The 16,151-nt window shown below is 34.6% G+C and overlaps 1 protein-coding gene across 1 annotated transcript; it reads left to right on the forward strand.

The window, feature by feature from the left end:
* The first annotated feature begins 1,425 nt into the window (after positions 1-1,425).
* LOC120341812 (fas apoptotic inhibitory molecule 1-like) lies at positions 1,426-16,116 on the forward strand. Its single transcript, XM_078111105.1, has 6 exons — positions 1,426-1,504; positions 12,157-12,327; positions 13,636-13,711; positions 14,108-14,260; positions 14,909-14,958; positions 15,439-16,116. The coding sequence occupies exons 2-6, from the start codon at positions 12,199-12,201 to the stop codon at positions 15,577-15,579; spliced, it is 549 nt and encodes a 182-aa protein (XP_077967231.1). The 5' UTR covers positions 1,426-1,504; positions 12,157-12,198; the 3' UTR covers positions 15,580-16,116.
* The last annotated feature ends 35 nt before the right edge of the window (positions 16,117-16,151 follow it).

Consider the following 16,151-nt stretch of genomic DNA (forward strand, 5'->3'; position numbering starts at 1 on the left):
TTTACAACTGTGGCAAGAAACGCAATGGCATGCACATAAATCATGGTATCAAATGCTTGGTCTGTTTACGATAGAGAGAAATAAATAAGATTGGGAGAGTGCCAGAACAATCAACAATTTGAAGAAAATCTCTCTAAAAGAGGATTGAAGAAGGATTGAATCTGCAGTTTTTTAACTGATGCTTATTAAGTATAGCTTAATTGCACTCAGTGCTTAAATACTATCCTATCATTTAATATGTATCTGAATTTATAGTATGAAAATGATTGGAATACTCATTTTTTCCTTATTCCTATAGAAAACAAATGTGACCGTCTCCAACTAAATTAAGTGACTATTCATTCCCAGTAAATAAGTATTTCAAACCTGTGCTTAGCTAATTCATGAGCTTAATTGTTTTTTGAATTTAATACTACTATAATTTATTGCTAGTGTCACTTGGCTATGCAAACAGTATTCCAAATGTGGCATTGAGAGGTGCCTAGAAAATCTGATTATCTGATAAAGAGGCACAATTTCCACCTTATGGTACATGGGTACATCAGCTGTTTAGGATTTAGTGTAATCTCGTGATAGGACCAAATATTTTTAAAATATATTCTAATAATGGCTTGCTACTTCCCTTTATAAATTTTAACTTAATAACACCCAAATTTATTAAATTTAGGCAAAAATTGTCAACTTTTGTACTCCAAAATAAACTTTTCTCATTTAAAAACAGCCTAAACTCGTTCTTGGCCGAGATTGCTTTTTTTTTCAAGATACAAAATTCTAGAATTTATAACCACTTTATAATAATAAATATTTTTACTGTGAACTTATTTCAATTGACGCGAACAAAGCTCAATCACAGTGTGAACAAAATGGTCAGGAGCCTCGATGACCTGCAAGAGAGATAATATTTCAATTTCCGAATATATCAAAAATGTACAGATTGCAATGGATACTAAAATAAATCATAAAATATAATCGGGAGGGGCGGGCAAGACTACAAAGTCAACTATGTCGACCGACCCGTAAAAAAATTCCTAATAGGCCAAGACATTCAAGAGTCAGGAAAAGAAGAAAAAACTAGTCAAAAAAAAGTCTCTGATCAGAAATCCAATTTCATTCAATTTGGGGGGAAAACACCGTTATATAATCACAAGTTTCATAAGCCAAATGTAGTTGAGGAATATAAATAGCTAAAACATTGTTGTTTTTTTATTATTAGATATGCAAACATTAGATGAAGGTATTGCAAAGATCTTGCATACAGACCTACATAACTCAATGATTAAATTATTCACTGCACTGTATTTCGAATCTGTAATATTGTCTGTTCTTTTATTTGATTAACATTGTTTTTAGTGAAACTAAAATCTCTCTTTCTCTCACGAAACTAATTCCACTAGGGGGCATTGTGCAGTGACAGCCCCGATTTGTTTATTGATCGTCAAGCATTAGCTTGAGTACTACAGTACGGTACGGTAGTCTACTAGGACAGCGCAATCTCCGTGACCCCAGTTTTTGACCACTGTGAAGCTAGTAGCAAACCTTCTTCTAATTTTGCGCAGCGGTGCGTATAATCTCGTTTTTGTGCTCATTGAAGGGTGATATGACAGTTTTGTGCTTATTGAAGGGTGATGGCGTAAAACATGGGCGAGTCCTAAATTCCACACAGAGAACAATGATTAAGTTTGTAGACAGGCTGTGGAAGAAATACATCACGATAAGCAGTAAATTCAAATATATTTGACGGCAACTTAGGATACAGAGTGGAGAGCATCCCGGCGGTTTGATCGCCTATGCAGTTTCATTTGTCATAGTACGTTGTCGAAATTAAATATACTCGGCTGATAAAATTGATCAGGACAAATATTTTGACAAAAAATGTTAGATTACGTATTAATATAAGCTTGAAAATATAACGAAACGAGTGTTCCATGTCACCTGCATAGGTTTCGGTAATAACTGCTAATTAAAAGCTAAGTTATGTTCAATTTATGTGACATTTTTGGAAATACTTCTCATGCCTGCAAACATTTATACAGAAGTGCAAGATGGTACGCGAACTAAGAGAAATAAGCAATATCAACCGAGCCATTGAGTTGAGGTCCAAATCGTCTGACCAACTCGATTTACAATATTAAACACTGTGATACCGATAAAAATTTATATGGTGCCCATTCCGTGATGCTTTATGCGCGCTGCTTATTTTGCTAAAGTGTTAATTCAACCAAGAGCCCCGAGCATTTTTGTATAACTTTAAAAATATTTCAAAACCAGCCTACTAAATTACAACATTTCGTAGCCGTAAAAGTGCTTTACTTCGTTTCAAACTGTGTATTGTATTACGTAACAAACGTTAAACTTCATTATAATATGTCTCAGTAATTTAAGAAGTTTCACATGCATTTTGTAGTATATAGCAAATTCTTCAACACATGCAATAAACAGAACGTAAAAATTGTTTTGTTTCAATATGTCTCACTGGCGCTGAAATCAGAAGTCAGGTTATTATATGTAGTACATTATCGTTATATCGTAATTTGGATATTTTGAAGATCAGCATAACGTCTCTTCTATATTGGTGGCGCGAAATATTAATTTTTTATTCAAGAGATGACAAATTTCCAGAATTATGTGCAATCGTGTCATTAATACACGATAATTTTATAAAAATGGTACAAACAAAATTATGCAATTTACAAAAGTCAAAAAAGCTAATTTTGGCAACTTTCAAATCCCTGCAGCACACTCTCCGCACAAGAGGCATTCGATTTGATTATTTTATGTTAAAGAAGTTTATCTGAAGTTTGCCACACAACTAGAAGCTAAGCCTATTTTATTTTAGAATCTGGGGTATTCTCATAGCGAAAATGGCCTTATTTGGGAAAATTACGTATAGCGAAAAAAGCTAATTTAGTCAAATTTCAAAGCCTAGCAGCACACCCTTCCGCACAAGACGCATTCGATTTGATTCTTTTATGTTAAAGAAGTTTACCTGAAGTTTGCCACACAACTAGAAGCTAAGCCTTTTTTATTTTAGAATCTACGTTATTCTTATGGCGAAAATGGCCTTATTTTGAAAAATTACGTATAGCGAAAAAAGCTAATTTAGTCAATTTTCAAAGCCTAGCATCAAACCCTTCTGCACAAGACGCATTCGATTTGATTATTTCATGTTAAAGAGGTTTACCTGATGTTTGCCACACAACTACAACCTAAGCCTTTTTTATTTTAGAATCTGGGGTATTCTCATAGCGAAAATGACCTTATTTGGAAAATTACGTATAGCGGAAAAAGCTAATTTAGTCAATTTTCAAAGCCTAGCAGCACACCCTTCCGCACGAGAGGCATTCGATTTGATTCTTTTATGTTAAAGAAGTTAACCTGAAGTTTCCCACACAACTAGAACCTAAGCCTTTTTTATTTTAGAATCTTGGGTATTCTCGTAGCGAAAATGGCCTTATTTGGAAAAATTACGTATAGCGAAAAAAGCTAATTTAGTCAATTTTCAAAGCATAGCAGCACACCCCTCCCGCACAAGACGCATTCGATTCGATTCTTTTATGTTAAAGAAGTTTACCTGAAGTTTGCCACACAACTAGAACCTAAGCCTTTTTTTATTTTAGAATCTGGGGTATTCTCGTAGCGAAAATGGCCTTATTTTGAAAAATTACGTATAGCGAAATAAGCTTATTTAGTCAATTTTCAAAGCCTAGCAGCACACCCTTCCGCACAAGAGGCATTCGATTTGATTATTTCACGTTAAAGAGGTTTACCTGAAGTTTTTCCTACAACTAGAACCTAAGCCTTTTTTATTTTAGAATCTACGTTATTCTTATGGCGAAAATGGCCTTATTTTGAAAAATTACGTATAGCGAAAATAGCTAATTTAGTCAATTTCCAAAGCCCAGCAGCACACCCTTCCGCACAAGACGCATTCGATTTGATTATTTGATGTTAAAGAGGTTTACCTGAAGTTTGCCACACAACTAGAAGCTAAGCCTTTTTTATTTTAGAATCTGGGGTATTCTCATAGCGAAAATGGCCTTATTTGGAAAAATTACATATAGCGAAATAAGCTTATTTAGTTAATTTTCAAAGCCTAGCAGCACACCCTTCCGCACAAGAGGCATTCGATTTGATTATTTCACGTTAAAGAGGTTTACCTGAAGTTTTTCCTACAACTAGAACCTAAGCCTTTTTTATTTTAGAATCTACGTTATTCTCTTGGCGAAAATGGCCTTATTTTGAAAAATTACGTATAGCGAAATAAGCTTATTTAGGTAATTTTCAAAGCCTAGCAGCACACCCTTCCGCACAAGAGGCATTCGATTTGATTATTTTACGTTAAAGAAGTTTACCTGAAGTTTTTCCTACAACTAGAACCTAAGCCTTTTTCATTTTAGAATCTACGTTATTCTTATGGCGAAAATGGCCTTATTTTGAAAAATTACGTATAGCGAAATAAGCTTATTTAGTCAATTTTCAAAGCCTAGCAGCACATCCTTCCGCACAAGAGGCATTCGATTTGATTATTTCACGTTAAAGAGGTTTACCTGAAGTTTTTCCTACAACTAGAACCTAAGCCTTTTTTATTTTAGAATCTACGTTATTCTTTTGGCGAAAATGGCCTTATTTTGAAAAATTACGTATAGCGAAAAGAGCTAATTTAGTCAATTTCCAAAGCCTAGCAGCACACCCTTCCGCACAAGACGCATTCGATTTGATTATTTCATGTTAAAGAGGTTTACCTGAAGTTTGCCACACAACTAGAAGCTAAGCCTTTTTTATTTTAGAATCTGGGGTATTCTCATAGCGAAAATGGCCTTATTTGGAAAAATTACATATAACGAAATAAGCTTATTTAGTCAATTTTCAAAGCCTAGCAGCACACCCTTCCGCACAAGAGGCATTCGATTTGATTATTTCACGTTAAAGAAGTTTACCTGAAGTTTTTCCTACAACTAGAACCTAAGCCTTTTTCATTTTAGAATCTACGTTATTCTTATGGCGAAAATGGCCTTATTTTGAAAAATTACGTATAGCGAAATAAGCTTATTTAGTCAATTTTCAAAGCCTAGCAGCACATCCTTCCGCACAAGAGGCATTCGATTTGATTATTTCACGTTAAAGAGGTTTACCTGAAGTTTTTCCTACAACTAGAACCTAAGCCTTTTTCATTTTAGAATCTACGTTATTCTTTTGGCGAAAATTGCCTTATTTTGAAAAATTACGTATAGCGAAATAAGCTTATTTAGTCTATTTTCAAAGCCTAGCAGCACATCCTTCCGCACAAGAGGCATTCGATTTGATTATTTCACGTTAAAGAGGTTTACCTGAAGTTTTCCCTACAACTAGAATCTAAGCCTTTTTTATTTTAGAATCCACGTTATTCTTATGCCGAAAATGGCCTTATTTTGAAAAATTACATATAGCGAAAAAAGCAAATTTAGTCAATTTCCAAAGCCTAGCAGCACACCCTTCCGCACAAGACGCATTCGATTTGATTATTTCATGTTAAAGAGGTTCACCTGAAGTTTGCCACACAACTAGAAGCTAAGCCTTTTTTATTTTAGAATCCACGTTATTCTTATGCCGAAAATGGCCTTATTTTGAAAAATTACATATAGCGAAAAAAGCAAATTTAGTCAATTTCCAAAGCCTAGCAGCACACCCTTCCGCACAAGACGCATTCGATTTGATTATTTCATGTTAAAGAGGTTTACCTGAAGTTTGCCACACAACTAGAAGCTAAGCCTTTTTTATTTTAGAATCTGGGGTATTCTCATAGCGAAAATGGCCTTATTTGGAAAAATTACATATAGCGAAATAAGCTTATTTAGTTAATTTTCAAAGCCTAGCAGCACACCCTTCCGCACAAGAAGCATTTGATTTGATTATTTCACGTTAAAGAGGTTTACCTGAAGTTTTTCCTACAACTAGAACCTAAGCCTTTTTCATTTTAGAATCTACGTTATTCTTATGGCGAAAATGGCCTTATTTTGAAAAATTACGTATAGCGAAATAAGCTTATTTAGTCAATTTTCAAAGCCTAGCAGCACATCCTTCCGCACAAGAGGCATTCGATTTGATTATTTCACGTTAAAGAGGTTTACCTGAAGTTTTTCCTACAACTAGAACCTAAGCCTTTTTTATTTTAGAATCTACGTTATTCTTTTGGCGAAAATGGCCTTATTTTGAAAAATTACGTATAGCGAAAAGAGCTAATTTAGTCAATTTCCAAAGCCTAGCAGCACACCCTTCCGCACAAGACGCATTCGATTTGATTATTTCATGTTAAAGAGGTTTACCTGAAGTTTGCCACACAACTAGAAGCTAAGCCTTTTTTATTTTAGAATCTGGGGTATTCTCATAGCGAAAATGGCCTTATTTGGAAAAATTACATATAACGAAATAAGCTTATTTAGTCAATTTTCAAAGCCTAGCAGCACACCCTTCCGCACAAGAGGCATTCGATTTGATTATTTCACGTTAAAGAAGTTTACCTGAAGTTTTTCCTACAACTAGAACCTAAGCCTTTTTTATTTTAGAATCGACGTTATTCTTATGGCGAAAATGGCCTTATTTTGAAAAATTACGTATAGCGAAAAAAGCTAATTTAGTCAATTTCCTATATGTTATGCTATATGTTATTTTTCCAAATAAGGCCATTTTCGCTATGAGAATACCCCAGATTCTAAAATAAAAAAGGCTTAGCTTCTAGTTGTGTGGCAAACTTCAGGTAAACCACTTTAACATGAAATAATCAAATCGAACGCGTCTTGTGCGGAAGGGAGTGCTGCTAGGCTTTCAAAATTGACTAAATTAGCTTTTTTCGCTATGCGTAATTTTTCTAATTAGGGCCATTTTCGCCATAAGAATAACGTAGATTCTAAAATAAAAAAGGCTTAGGTTTTATTTGTGTGGCAAACTTAAGGTAAACCTTTTTAACATGAAATAATCAAATCAAATGCCTCTTGTGCGGAAGGGTGTGCTGCTAGGCTTTGAAAATTGACTGAATAAGCTTATTTCGCTATATGTTATTTTTCCAAATAAGGCCATTTTCGCTATGAGAATACCCCAGATTCTAAAATAAAAAAGACTTAGCTTCTAGTTGTGTGGCAAACTTCAGGTAAACCTCTTTAACATGAAATAATCAAATCGAATGCGTCTTGTGCGGAAGGGTGTGCTGCTAGGCTTTGAAAATTGACTAAATTAGCTTTTTTCGCTGTACGTAATTTTTCGAAATAAGGCCATTTTCGCCGTAAGAATAACGTAGATTCTGAAACAAAAAAGGCTTAGGTTCTAGTTGTGTGGAAAACTTCAGGTAATCGTCTTTAATGGGAAATAATCAAATCGAATACCTCTTGTGCGGAAGGGTGTGCTGCTAGGCTTTCAAAATTGACTTAATTTGCTTTTTTCGCTATGCGTAATTTTTCTAATTAGGGCCATTTTCGCCATGAGAAAAAAGTAGATTCTAAAATAAAAAAGGCTTAGGTTCTAGTTGTGTGGAAAACTTCAGGTAAACCTCTTCAACATGAAATAATCAAATCGAATGCCTCTTGTGCGGAAGGGTGTGCTGCTAGGCTTTGAAAATTGCCTAAATAAGCTTATTTCGCTATATGTTATTTATCCAAATAAGGTCATTTTCGCTATGAGAATAACCCAGATTCTAAAATAAAAAGGCTTAGCTTCTAGTTGTGTGGAACACTTCAGGTAATCTTCTTTAATGGGAAATAATCAAATCGAATGCCTCTTGTGCGGAAGGGTGTGCTGCTAGGCTTTCAAAATTGACTAAATTAGCTTTTTTCGCTATGCGTAATTTTTCTAATTAGGGCCATTTTCGCCATGAGAAAAACGTAGATTCTAAAACAAAAAAGGCTTAGGTTCTAGTTGTGTGGAAAACTTCAGGTAAACCTCTTTAACATGAAAAAATCAAATCGAATGCCTCTTGTGCGGAAGGGTGTGCTGCTAGGCTTTGAAAATTGACTAAATAAGCTTATTTCGCTATATGTTATTTTTCCAAATAAGGCCATTTTCGCTATGAGAATACCCCAGATTCTGAAATAAAAAAGGCTTAGGTTTTATTTGTGTGGCAAACTTCAGGTAAACCACTTTAACATGAAATAATCAAATCGAATGCCTCTTGTGCGGAAGGGTGTGCTGCTAGGCTTTCAAAATTGACTAAATTAGCTTTTTTCGCTATGCGTAATTTTTTCAATTAGGGCCATTTTTGCCATGAGAAAAACGTAGATTCTAAAATAAAAAGGGCTTAGCTTCTAGTTGTGTGGCAAACTTCAGGTAAACCTTTTTAACATGAAATAATCAAATCAAATGCCTCTTGTGCGGAAGGGTGTGCTGCTAGGCTTTGAAAATTGACTAAATAAGCTTATTTCGCTATATGTTATTTTTCCAAATAAGGCCATTTTCGCTATGAGAATACCCCAGATTCTAAAATAAAAAAGGCTTAGCTTCTAGTTGTGTGGCAAACTTCAGGTAAACCTTTTTAACATGAAATAATCAAATCAAATGCCTCTTGTGCGGAAGGGTGTGCTGCTAGGCTTTGAAAATTGACTAAATAAGCTTATTTCGCTATATGTTATTTTTCCAAATAAGGCCATTTTCGCTATGAGAATACCCCAGATTCTAAAATAAAAAAGGCTTAGCTTCTAGTTGTGTGGCAAACTTCAGGTAAACCTCTTTAACATGAAATAATCAAATCGAATGCGTCTTGTGCGGAAGGGTGTGCTGCTAGGCTTTGAAAATTGACTAAATTAGCTTTTTTCGCTATACGTAATTTTTCGAAATAAGGCCATTTTCGCCGTGAGAATAACGTAGATTCTGAAACAAAAAAGGCTTAGGTTCTAGTTGTGTGGAAATCTTCAGGTAATCTTCTTTAATGGGAAATAATCAAATCGAATACCTCTTGTGCGGAAGGGTGTGCTGCTAGGCTTTCAAAATTGACTTAATTAGCTTTTTTCGCTATGCGTAATTTTTCTAATTAGGGCCATTTTCGCCATGAGAAAAACGTAGATTCTAAAATAAAAAAGGCTTAGCTTCTAGTTGTGTGGCAAACTTCAGGTAAACCTCTTTAAGATGAAATAAACAAATCGAATGCCTCTTGTGCGGAAGGGTGTGCTGCTAGGCTTTGAAAATTGACTAAATAAGCATATTTCGCTATATGTTATTTTTCCAAATAAGGCCATTTTCGCTATGAGAATACCCCAGATTCTAAAATGAAAAAGGCTTAGCTTTTAGTTGTGTGGCAAACTTCAGGTAAACCTCTTTAACATGAAATAATCAAATCGAATGCCTCTTGTGCGGAAGGGTGTGCTGCTAGGCTTTGAAAATTGACTAAATAAGCTTATTTCGCTATATGTTATTTTTCCAAATAAGGTCATTTTCGCTATGAGAATACCCCAGATTCTAAAATAAAAAAGGCTTAGGTTTTATTCGTGTGGCAAACTTCAGGTAAACCACTTTACCATGAAATAATCAAATCGAATGCCTCTTGTGCGGAAGGGTGTGCTGCTAGGCATTCAAAATTGACTAAATTAGCTTTTTTCGCTATGCGTAATTTTTTCAATTAGGGCCATTTTTGCCATGAGAAAAACGTAGATTCTAAAATAAAAAAGGCTTAGCTTCTAGTTGTGTGGCAAACTTCAGGTAAACCTCTTTAAGATGAAATAAACAAATCGAATGCCTCTTGTGCGGAAGGGTGTGCTGCTAGGCTTTGAAAATTGACTAAATAAGCATATTTCGCTATATGTTATTTTTCCAAATAAGGCCATTTTCGCTATGAGAATACCCCAGATTCTAAAATGAAAAAGGCTTAGCTTCTAGTTGTGTGGCAAACTTCAGGTAAACCTCTTTAACATGAAATAATCAAATCGAATGCCTCTTGTGCGGAAGGGTGTGCTGCTAGGCTTTGAAAATTGACTAAATAAGCTTATTTCGCTATATGTTATTTTTCCAATTAAGGTCATTTTCGCTATGAGAATACCCCAGATTCTAAAATAAAAAAGGCTTAGCTTCTAGTTGTGTGGCAAACTTCAGGTAAACCTCTTTAACATGAAATAATCAAATCGAATGCCTCTTGTGCGGAAGTGTGTGCTGCTAGGCTTTCAAAATTGACTAAATTAGCTTTTTTCGCTATGCGTAATTTTTCTAATTAGGGCCATTTTCGCCATGAGAAAAACGTAGATTCTAAAATAAAAAAGGCTTAGGTTCTAGTTGTGTGGAAAATTTCAGGTAAACCTCTTTAACATGAAATAATCAAATCGAATGCCTCTTGTGCGGAAGGGTGTGCTGCTAGGCTTTGAAAATTGACTAAATAAGCTTATTTCGCTATGTGTTATTTTTCCAAATAAGGCCATTTTCGCTATGAGAATACCCCAGATTCTAAAATAAAAAAGGCTTAGGTTCTAGTTGTGTGGCAAACTTCAGGTAAACCTCTTTAACATGAAATAATCAAATCGAATGCCTCTTGTGCGGAAGGGTGTGCTGCTAGGCTTTGAAAATTGACTAAATTAGCTTTTTTCGCTATACGTAATTTTTCAAAATAAGGCCATTTTCGCCATAAGAATAACGTAGATTCTAAAATGAAAAAGGCTTAGCTTTTATTTGTGTGGCAAACTTCAGGTAAACTCTTTTAACATGAAATAATCAAATCAAATGCCTCTTGTGCGGAAGGGTGTGCTGCTAGGCTTTGAAAATTGACTAAATAAGCTTATTTCGCTATATGTTATTTTTCCAAATAAGGCCATTTTCGCTATGAGAATACCCCAGATTCTAAAATAAAAAAGGCTTAGCTTTTAGTTGTGTGGCAAACTTCAGGTAAACCTCTTTAACATGAAATAATCAAATCGAATGCGTCTTGTGCGGAAGGGTGTGCTTCTAGGCTTTGAAAATTGACTAAATTAGCTTTTTTCGCTATACGTAATTTTTCAAAATAAGGCCATTTTCGCCGTAAGAATAACGTAGATTCTGAAACAAAAAAGGCTTAGGTTCTAGTTGTGTGGAAAACTTCAGGTAATCTTCTTTAATGGGAAATAATCAAATCGAATGCTTCTTGTGCGGAAGGGTGTGCTGCTAGGCTTTCAAAATTGACTAAATTAGCTTTTTTCGCTATACGTAATTTTTCAAAATAAGGCCATTTTCGCCATAAGAATAACGTAGATTCTAAAATAAAAAAGGCTTAGGTTCTAGTTGTGTGAAAAACTTCAGGTAAACCTCTTTAACATGAAATAATCAAATCGAATGCCTCTTGTGCGGAAGGGTGTGCTGCTAGGCTTTGAAAATTGACTAAATTAGCTTTTTTCGCTATACGTAATTTTTCAAAATAAGGCCATTTTCGCCATAAGAATAACGTAGATTCTAAAATAAAAAAGGCTTAGGTTCTAGTTGTGTGAAAAACTTCAGATAAACCTCTTTAACGTGAAAGAATCAAATCGAATGCCTCTTGTGCGGAAGAGTGTGCTGCTAGGCTTTGAAAATGGACTACATTAGCTTTTTTCGCTATACCTAATTTTTCCAAATAAGGCCATTTTCGCTATGAGAATACCCTTGATTTGAAAATGAAAAAAGGCTTAGGTTCTAGTTGTGTGAAAAACTTCTGGTAATCTTCTTTAATGGAAAATAATCAAACCGAATGCCTCTTGTGGGGAAGGGTGTGCAGCTGGGCTTTGAAAATTGACTAAATTATATTTTGTCGATATACGTATTTTTTTCAAACAAGGCCATATTCGCTATGAGAAAAACGTAGATTCTAAAATAAAAAAAAAGACTTAGGTTCTAGTTGTGGGAAAAAATTAACATAAACCTCTTTATTAATAAATAATGAAATAGAATGCCTCTCCCGCGGAAGGGATTTTTGCTTGGATTTGAAATTATCTGGCTTATCTGCTTTTTCGAAGGAAGTTAAATAAAATTCGTTTCCCCTTTTTTTTGTTTTTTCATTCCTTTTCAAGCTTTTATTATTTATTTTTTGCTATATAATTGTTATTTTTCCTAAATTATAAACATATTTCCCATAATAGTATGCTAATTTCGTTTATCTTCATTTTTTCGGGTGTAGATTCTGACACGCCTCCATTTCTGCCATAAATATTAACCTTTCCGCTTCGCCGCACACAAAGGTCAAATTGCTACTAGCTTCACAGTGGTAGTTTTTGTACGGTACCGGTGTTGGTTCATTACAGCATTACCATGCCGCCTCGTAAAAACTTGGGAGACTTGGTGGCTCACTGGGAAGTGGCATTGAGTGATGGTGTTCATAAGATTGAGTTTGAACATGGAACGACATCGGGTAAAAGAGTGGTTTATATTGATGGAAAAGTAAGTTTTAAGCTTACTAGCCTATTACATATACCCACAGTCTGATACTGTGATAGGCCCAACCGTATTTAGGTATCTAATAGATCATGGTACAGTGCCTAATCAGCTGATGGGCACCTTTTTGCATTTTACTATTTTGTTTTACTGGGAAATGTATGTTTGTGATTGTACACTTCTGCACTTGGAATCATTTTGTCAGTATTAAGAATTTATTGCAATTTGTATGTTTGTGCCTATTTTCAGTATGGTGAAGTACTGATTACTGATGTTAATAAACATTCTAATTTCCTTAAACTAGGGTGGCTTACCCACTTTGCGGCCATGACCTATCTGCGACCATCAACTTCATCGATTAAATTAATGCCGAAAAAATTAACGAACCGCGCCAATATTTCTCACGCGTTATCGTCCACTTATCCCCCTTAGCTCTACGAAATTACACTAAAATGCGGCCACAAATAAAAAAGTTACGACCGAAAACCTGACCGAAGAAAAAAAACGGACCATTTTACCATGTCGCCAACTACCCATTGTTCCTTCATAAAAGGTTGAAAATCCATACAAATATAAGAGATAAAAAGATGAAACTTGGCAGGTGGGTAGAGTTCTGTTTCTTTTAACCATCTTCAAAGTTTCGCGTTTCTACCTTCAAAGGAGGGGGAGTAGGGGGGTGCGCATTTCCAATACGTCAATAATATCTTTGTCAACTAATTTGCGACCACCGTGTTTTTGTCTGTTTGATTGCTGTGATGCGGTGCTTTGTTTATAATTTGAAGAATTTTGTTCGAAATACCCGTGTTCTTAAAATATATGACGGTCAGAAATGCAATTAGAAGCCCATTTTTTCACGCATGGCTGCGTATGCTCTAGTCTCGACGCAGCAGAAACGATGTTCAAGGCTTGAAATCCGTGGTCGCACACCGGTCGTTCGGTCGCAAATACGTCTTCAGAGTGTCGTACTTTGGTGGTTTGTATAGCTTTAACCCCTGGTCGTAGAAAGTTAATTCGAAGTTCAGCGTGTAGAATAAATGCCAATGCACCTACGGTGAAAAAATTAACGGGTTAGAAATATTGGTTTTTGTTTTATAGCGGTTTGAATGAAATCGTCCGCAGACTGGCTACACCACCCTATGACTATGAAATCCGTAAATTTAATAATAGACCATGAGCAACCAATCTGTCTACTGCAATATGAATCATCTTGTGGAACAATGGTATGTTTGCCAGAGCAAATAATTTTCTGATTTACCAGTGTCATGAAATCCATTTTTGCATTCACAGTCACAATAACAATTAACTATTTTATAGGAAGTTTATAGAAAAGAATGGATGTTCAAGCTTGTTGGATTCCAAGATTTTGTGGTTGGGAAACAAAAAATTAAAGGTAAAATTTGGTGTTTATTTTAGTATCATGTTCATCCATACGGACCTGTTGCATTTTTTTTTCTAGTGATCTCAAATGTTGAGTTTTTGTTTAAGAGCCAGGAATCTTGAACATAATTCAGGTTATAAGTATTCGGTTATGTTCTAGCAGCTACACAAAAACATGTTTGAATAGAAAGTGACAATTTACTTATGGATGATAATTTCTATTTCGCGTAAGAAATACTTCTACTTTCTATCCCTAGCTGTTGAATATTGAACCAGCATAACAGTCACTTCAATCAATTAAATTGCTTATCAGTAATTCATTGCATTTGCAACGAAAGTAATTATTCAACACAGTCTTTGATCACACTTGAATGTCGCATTTGTATAATTCCATCATTTTAACTTTCAGGCAGAATTAGCATTGATGCTTGCAGTGGATTTGCTTATGAATATACTTTAACTATTGAAGGAAAGAGCTTAAAGAAATTTCTGGAAAACAAGAGCAAGACCAGTAAAGCATGGGCACTGCATGTTGGTGGTGTGGAAACAAGAATAGTTTTTGGTATGCTATGAAACCAGAGAAGCAGTTAGGTGTTCTGGTCTCATCCAATATAAAGCATAATTTAAAGACAATCAAATTGAGAACCTGTGAAATATGGTCTAATTTGTCCAACATTGAATATATAAATTTATTTTGAACAAGAATTTAGGAGAATTTATTTATAAGCAGATTTTATAAGGAAAACCAGATTTGGGGAATTCAAAATTTTGCTTACTATAAGTTTTCTAAGTAAATTCAGCCTGGCCGGGACATCGTTAAGAAACATACAGGTCAGTCCTATGTAGCCCTCCACTTAACTCTGTATAAAAAACTTGAGTTTGAAGTATAACTCTGGCTTTAATATCAATAAAAACATGGCAAACTCAGACTTCTGATCTCTGGCAAAATCTGCAATACAATACACTTACCGTATACTGAAGTAAACTATTGAAAACCTACTATCATCACATGCGTTACAAATGGACATCTTCTTAGCATATTGTTGAGCTTATAAAGTAACATTGTTTCCATCAAAATGCATAACTGTTATACTTATACCAATACTGCTTAACTGAACCCAACTACACATTTTAGTTAATAACAAGCCGATTCATCATCTTGCTTCAGCTTTCGCTCTGATATTTTCAATTGAATTATTTTTTTCTTCAGAAAAAGACACATTGGATGTGTGGGTAAATGGAGAGAAGATGGAAACAGCAGTGAGCATACTTGTTTATACCTGAATGTGTATATAAACATGGAAATCAGTTTTATTATTATAAAGTATATTTGTATTTGCGAAAAATCAGTTGAGCGAGAATTTTAAGGGTACATCAATTTGGAAAATTCTATGCAATCCATTTGCTTAACATGAAATAAACATGTCTTGTTGATTGTATTCTCTGAATTGTATGCTTCAGTGCAGACTATGAATTCTGGAATGTATGTATTTTTGAATTCGCCTCATATATACACTTCGAAATATGAACAATCTGTTTTCTGAAGTTGTTGATGCACAACAAAGTATACTATAGTATTCTATGTCTGTTCTCTGTGATGGGTAGTTGATTTGCACTCGACCAAGCTCATAAATTCCGTGTGACTAGCTTGTTTCTAGACTTTGATACATATATGATAATATTCTGCAGTATAATTATAAATTTGATTGTCTGATTTTAAAACTAAAACCCATCTTGCAGGGAGAATTTACAGATGATGGCACTGAAACACATTTTGAAGTTGACAAACATGCATGCTTTATTCAGGCAGTGACAAGTGGAAAAAGAAGAGAAGGAATAGTACATTCATTATATGTAGACAATAGGATAATTCCTGATTAATTTTGATGAACTCCACATCCTTGAACAACTACTGGTCTTTACCTAAATTTTGATATTAGTACAACTTGAGATATGTATGTGGTACGAAATCCACAATAAAGTTATATAAATCTGTACAGTAAAGGCTGTTGTGTCCACGAATTTTCTCTATTTGTTTGGTGTCACTATTTTATTCTGTATTATAGCAAATTTCTACTAGAACTATATTATTTCTGCATTCCTCCAAGCCAGTGATAGGACCAGCATCTCCATGAAGTATAGCTGCCTAAATGATGATCTGATTCATGCTATTATCTTGTATACTGTATTTACTGTAGAACAATTTATTTGAACTTTGAATTGTTGTGGTGTCACCAGGCTCAATAGAATAAATGGTTGGATATTATGAGTCTTCACAAGGTGCTAGTGTCTTTAAATGAAATTTTAAAAGTATATATGTTTATTTAAATATTTTTGATATAACATTTGTATTGTGATTATTAATATTTTGCACTGTCCACCGTCTTTATTTTTTGAAATAAAATGTGCAAGAATGAAGTTTCAGTGAATGTGGATGGAGTGGTAATTGTAAG

Source organism: Styela clava, chromosome 3 (assembly GCF_964204865.1).
Source record: "Styela clava chromosome 3, kaStyClav1.hap1.2, whole genome shotgun sequence".
Lineage (NCBI taxonomy): Eukaryota > Metazoa > Chordata > Ascidiacea > Stolidobranchia > Styelidae > Styela > Styela clava.